General features: G+C 39.2%; 1 protein-coding gene across 1 annotated transcript; it reads right to left on the bottom strand.

Annotated features, from left to right (window-relative positions):
* Window positions 1–384: 384 nt before the first annotated feature.
* LOC103364304 (uncharacterized) lies at window positions 385–1,886 on the bottom strand. The gene is made up of 4 exons (XM_008291374.1): window positions 1,131–1,886; window positions 746–904; window positions 494–586; window positions 385–396 (listed from the first exon to the last, which is right to left on the bottom strand). The coding sequence occupies exons 1-4, from the start codon at window positions 1,884–1,886 to the stop codon at window positions 385–387; spliced, it is 1,020 nt and encodes a 339-aa protein (XP_008289596.1).
* Between the last annotated feature and the right edge of the window lie 4,307 nt (window positions 1,887–6,193).

Genomic DNA, 6,193 nt, shown 5'->3' with positions numbered 1-6,193 from the left:
ACTGTCTTCACTGAGAACAGTAAGCACACCAACCGTAACGGATGCTAGGGCCTCATCTCTTGTTGAATCCTACAAAAGAAACACAACATATATCAGCAAGTATCCCAGTGGATTTACTCTTCTTATTAGAATATTTTTGGGTGTTTTATTATTTCTTGGAGAATAGAGCTCTGAATATACATGCACGCTGCACTGTAGCCAATAAAATATATGTGGCACAAAAAACAAAAGCTATAGAAGCATAGTAGTAAGCAAATTTTTGACCAGTGACGCTGATTTTTCACTATTGATTCCTGCTCCTGCAATTTTATTAAATTAGTGTTTACATATCTATCAGACAAGTGGAGGAACTTGAGCCCAAAACACGTGTTACTGAACAGAAACCTACAGACTTTCCTGATCATTGTGCAGATATAGTTACATTGCTCTATTCTGAGTAATGAATATGATTTGTCAAAAATTAATTTGTACTTTTTTGTGTAGAAGTACTTACCAAGCATGTCTTGTAGAATTCACTGGAGTCATCGCCGACTACAACGGGAATGCCTTTGAGGACAATGGAGCGCAGTGAAGTCACATCTGATGTCTAATGATAGAGACACAAAAGATCAGCTAGGAGACAAATTTACAAAGCACAAGCTAAGTCAGACAAGGAGCAAAATAGGTTAGTCTGTATTAAGGTTCTAAAGTAGTGTTATAAATATACATGAAATAAACAATACCTTAACGATATGAAATTACTTACCACCAAGTTGATTTGCTGCATTAACTCTGTCAGTTTCTGTCCAACAGTTCCCTTTTTGGATCTGAAGAGTTTGATGAAACGTGGCGTGTGCTGGTCAAGAGCCTCAAAGAATTCTCCCTCAAGATTCTTACTGGCAATTCTATTAAACTCAGCAAATACCTGAAAAATAAAAGGGGGGTTGTCTGCTTACAAAATAGAAAGTTGAGATATGCTTCCAGCTTGCTAAAGGTATAACACCATTTTCAAACAAATGAGAATAGTACATGCCACTTTCTTACCAACAGAAAATACTGATTTGTATTATCTTGTGTAAAACAAACAAAACAATAAAGTTTATGTTCCTACAACTGATATTTCTGGCCTCATGGCTTTGATTATGGCTTACCTGTCTTTCCGTGAACAGTGCTGGCCATCTTTCAATCATGTTCTTCACCTCAGGCTCATTTTTAACTATCTCTTGTCTGCGTAGTGGGAATGTCTGGTCCATCATTTTGGAGATGAGGATGCCACTTGGTCTTCTTTTCTTCATTTCCTCAATGAGAGTCTGTCTGTCATTTTCAAGACTTGTTTCATTATGTCCTTCAGGTAAATTCGGCAGATAGTTTGCTTCGCCTCTTTTTGGCCGTTTAATGTTCTTGCTGGATGAGTCTCCCTCTGGGTTGCCTTTACTCCTTTTACCCCCATTGATTGAGACATCCTCACATCCAGCTTTTCGAAGCTTAGTTCGGTAGTTAGCCATCTTAAATTTAAGGCTGTTCTTCCAGCCGTACCATCCTGGCTGAGAACCAGGCTCAGTTAGGCCAGGGTGCTTGCTAATCAATGCTTTTGCAACACTGCTGAAGTTGTCGTCTTCAGGATAAGCCTTGTAAGAGTACATTGTCTCTGCAAGCTTTTCCAGTGTGTCATGCTTCATATCTCGTGTCAGAGGTGTTCGTGTGCCATCTTTCATAAAAGCAAGATCTCCTTGTCTGAGTCTGTATGCAACATCAACTGAGAAATTGGGTATATCAAAGAATTCTGGCCACCGTTTTCTCAACAAAGGTGATGTTGGGGCACTAGAGAGAATCTCAGTGTCTGCGGTGCTGCACTCAGTGTCTGAAGTTGTGGTTGGCGATGGCAGGGCTGTTACATGCAGAGTCATGAGAGGGATGATTTTCAGTGTAGCTTTATCAGGCAAATCTGTTATTTCAGTGAGATTACAAAGAGCATTTCTGAAGTCTTGATCTTCATACTGCAGTTTAAAGTCATACTGCAGCGACAGTTTATCCTTCAGTTGCGCTTTTAAATCTTCAATGGAATCCGGTCTCTCATTTAAAGTCACTTTTCTAATATCTTCTTCATCAATGACAACTCTCAGCAATAACTTTTGGTCCATTTTGATAACTTAACCTGAGAAAATAGGAGAAATCTGTTTTAGATTTTCACATTTCAGTGTTTGTCACTCAGCATACAATGTACCGTTTCAAAGTAACAAACTGTTTCCCTCTAACTCTGTAAAGTGACAAGGGGAAAATATCATTCAATTCAGACATCTGGGTTACCAAGAAGGTGGACAAATGGCTGCTGCAGAGCTCATATGCTCGAAGATGCTCATCAAACCATGAGGTCATGTGTCTGCAGACAAATATTATGTCGGTATTGATCACCACAATCTTTGCTATTTGTCTGAATTCTGGAAGCCCAGAGCACAATCCAACTGAAATGACCATATCAGCACTGTACTTAATGCCATCAATGCAGACAGAAGATGCTACAAGAACTGTGTTCTGCTGGGCATTCCTCTCATGAAGAAAGTGCTGCACATTTTCTGGAAAAGTGGCAACCATCACAGACTTGACTTTATTAATTTCAACAGATGGTCGGAAAAAGGACGTTGAAGCTAAATGGAAGGCTATCATTTTCTGGTGTCTTACAGCTAAAGTAAGGGCTATGTTCTTGAAATTGAGAGTGTGACGCACAACTTTTTTAAAAAACTTGTGTTTTCCCTCAAAACGCATTGTCCACACATTAGTTAACGGACCAAATGTTTGAATTAACTGAGGGTAGTGCTCAATGTAGTGATGCTTTGGCCGTAGTTTTTCGTTTGGGAAAACTTTCTGAAATAGAGTTCTATGTTCTGTGATCTTGCATTCAAGATAGTACACCATCTCCTCTGTAAAGCTTGTGGACACAGACAATTCCACTACATCTTTTAAGTTCATTAAAACCTCCCAAGTTTCATCCCCCTCAGGAATGTGATGACCAATCAGTAGTGGCAATAATCGGAGAAGTGCCCAATTTTCGTGACCATTCCCTCCGATTGTTCCTTTGGAGGAAAAGTTCTTTGTGATGAGCTGGGGTTGGTTGGTTCTGTCTGAAAATGTATATGGAAACTGTTTGATGGCCACATTCAGGGAATCAAGTGAGAAGTATCCCTTTGAGATAAGTGCCTTCAAGCATAAGGCCAGTTCAGCTGGAACCACGCCCTCCAGAAGATCATGTAACAGGTCTGGTGGGAAACCATCGACTACATGAAAGTGTTCCAAGCTCTCACTAAGTGGGCAACTTCTTTTTACACCATATTGTTGAGCCATAGTGGAATCCTGTAAGACATCTTGTACATGTTTGTCATGATCTTCTTTTGTTCTTGGCTGAAAAGAGCCTGTCTGCACTTGTTTGTGTTGTATTTCCTCACGCTTGGCCATACAGAATCTGCATATCTGACTAACGGTGAAGCTTTCAAAGAACCCTCCCAAAGAATGGGCAGCTAAATTGTCTGCTGCAACATATAATACAGTGCCTTTTATGCTGGCTCGACATATACGCCATGTTGCTCAAGAAAAACAAGGTCCTGAATGAGAGGGTGAAGAATTTCACCATAACCATACTCTCTGATGTTGCCGACTTTGCAAAGCAGAGCCAGCTGAATGGAATGAAGAGAGGATCGATATTTAGGGTGCAGATTGCCCAGTACCCAGAAGACACCACATAGCTTGTGCTTCTTTCTGGAGGTTCCCAAGGGATTAGCCACCTCAAAATCATCTATGTATAAGCAAAGAGCAATCCTGAACTCTTCTTCTGTTAAGAGAGTATTGTCTTTAAAGCGGGAACCATCCCTGTGAGATCTGTATCCCTGGGATTTTTTTTTCCTCAGGTGACATGGCCTTTTCCAAAATGTCTCTATTGTTTAGCAAAATCTGCAGCATTTTTAGAATGGGGATGTACACAACTGTCTGTTTGTCATTTTTCAGGAAAAACTCAACAGGCATTACCAAAGAGAATTCTCTTGAAATGTACGACATTCGCTTCCTAGCAGTTGACAATGATCCCCCGTTAGAAGTGAATTTCAGAAATACATTATTGTCAGTAACTACTTTGACTATTTCACTCACTAAAGAATCATCAACATCTCCACAATGCTGAATGAGAATTCTTTGAATTGAGGAGTGCAACAATGGCAGCGACAGCAGATAAATTTGGTTGATCTGCTCTATAACCTCTTGCAGGGCATTTTCCGAGATGTTAAGAATTGATGACATTTTCAGAAAAAGAGCAGCTACATTATGTTCCAGTCGTCTCTGCAAGTCGTCCACGTCTTCGCTCAACTCACTAACCTCAAACTCAACATCATCAACTTCAAGGACACTGTCCTCAGGCTGTACATTCAGATTAGGTGGAAGATCTTCAAGTGCACTGCCTGAAACTATTTCTGGTTTGAATGACATCTTACTTTGCATCTGATGCTCTTTGCTTCGATGTGCATTAAAGGTGGAATAAACATTGCTCTGGAAGTTGCAGCCTTGATATGGACAAGTAACCTTTTGCTTTAGCTTTAAATGTCTTCGCAAATGGGTGAAAAAGTCTGCTTCTGTGCAAGGCTCCACAAAGTCACACAGCTGACAGTGAAATTCACTTTCACTTACTTTTCCATGATCCTTTTGAGTGTGCCATGTTGATAAGTGTACCTTCAGAGCATTAAAAGATTTAAATGTGCAAAGACAATCCCCATGAAGACATGGGAGTGGTGATATTCGAGTGTGGCACCCATGTTTTAAGCGGTAATGCTTCAATAAGTACCCTCTCTTTTCAGTGCAAAATGTGCAATACTTACAGGTCCACTGCATTGGAAGTTATTGATGTGGTTGTTATGTCTGAAAATAAAGAAAATATAAGAGTATAAGTATCAATTACAATCAAACCATCACACTTTCCTGACTATAAAGTTGTGTTTTGGACTACCTTTAAACAGCACATCAGGTTTAAAAATATAAAGTAGGTTAAGACATCTGTTAATTTCAGAAAGAATATGACTTCACTGAAATGTGCAATGAATTATTTTTATGGAGTCACAATACAGGAATAAATACATTTTTTACTTTCCTAAATGGATTTAATTTTGTTGTCATTCAACTTATGCAAACTCATAAAATACATAGAAGTGCTTAAAGATAGTTTAATTTGTAGACATTATGTTATATCACCTTTTAGTGCTGGATGGAATAGATGGACTGGTCACCAAACCTTTGAGCCTGAAATGGGGACAGAAAAAAAAACTATTTATGGCAACTTAAAAAAAAAAAAAAAAAAAAGGTGCAATCACAAACATGACCAAACCTCACCACACCTCAAATGTACTGTCTAGTGCAAGTGAAAAGATATGTCAAAGACCTATAAACCACAAAGACATTTCCAATATTTACATTTATATATCCTTGACATAAGCAGCATAAACAATAATCTAGCAAGCTGAGTATGACACTAAATTTCTTAACTACGTTACCAGGTTATGTAAAATTGAGAATATTCAATTTACACTTTTGAAATATAAAATAACAGCTTTAGTTTCCAGATATTCAGATTTAGTTGATTTTGTCATTGAGTTTTGAGATGAAAAAAATCCATCAATTATTTTTAACTGTCCAAAAAAGAATTAAAAAGACATTTCATGTTACATAAAGCCTTCTACATTTTTTTTTTCGGTCCAATTAGTTGAGATAATAAGGGACTATGTTAAATGCATACCGAAGGACGAGGCCAAAGCGACACTTGAACATTTGAATTTACTGCTCGATAACGGTCTGGGTCGATATGCAGCAGCGGACTGAGCTGGGCGGCTGCAGACCCGCTGCTCCGGCAGACAATGTGGCCGAAATAAAAAGCAATACGTATCGCGACGCACACGGGCTGCATGCTGTGGGGTCGGGTGTGTTAGCTAGAGCACCCCAAAAACCTTTTTTACCGTCATGTTCCAAATTTGCACAGGATGTCGCCACGGTTGTATGGCTCAGTTAAGCTAACATTAGCCCGAATTAAAAAGTCCATGAACTACGCACTTATTAATAAAAGACAATCGCTCAGTTGCGAAAGAGTAACACATTTACTTACCAAATAAGCGTTCCAAGCACAAGAATCAAAATAATCCCGACAAATGTGACCACTGCCGTTGCATGAACGTCCTGCTGCACCTGG

This window comes from Stegastes partitus, unplaced genomic scaffold (assembly GCF_000690725.1).
Source record: "Stegastes partitus isolate 25-593 unplaced genomic scaffold, Stegastes_partitus-1.0.2 Scaffold740, whole genome shotgun sequence".
In the NCBI taxonomy this organism is placed as follows: Eukaryota; Metazoa; Chordata; class Actinopteri; family Pomacentridae; genus Stegastes; species Stegastes partitus.
Note: the sequence above shows the minus strand (reverse complement) of the source record. Positions and strands in the feature narration are given on the sequence as shown.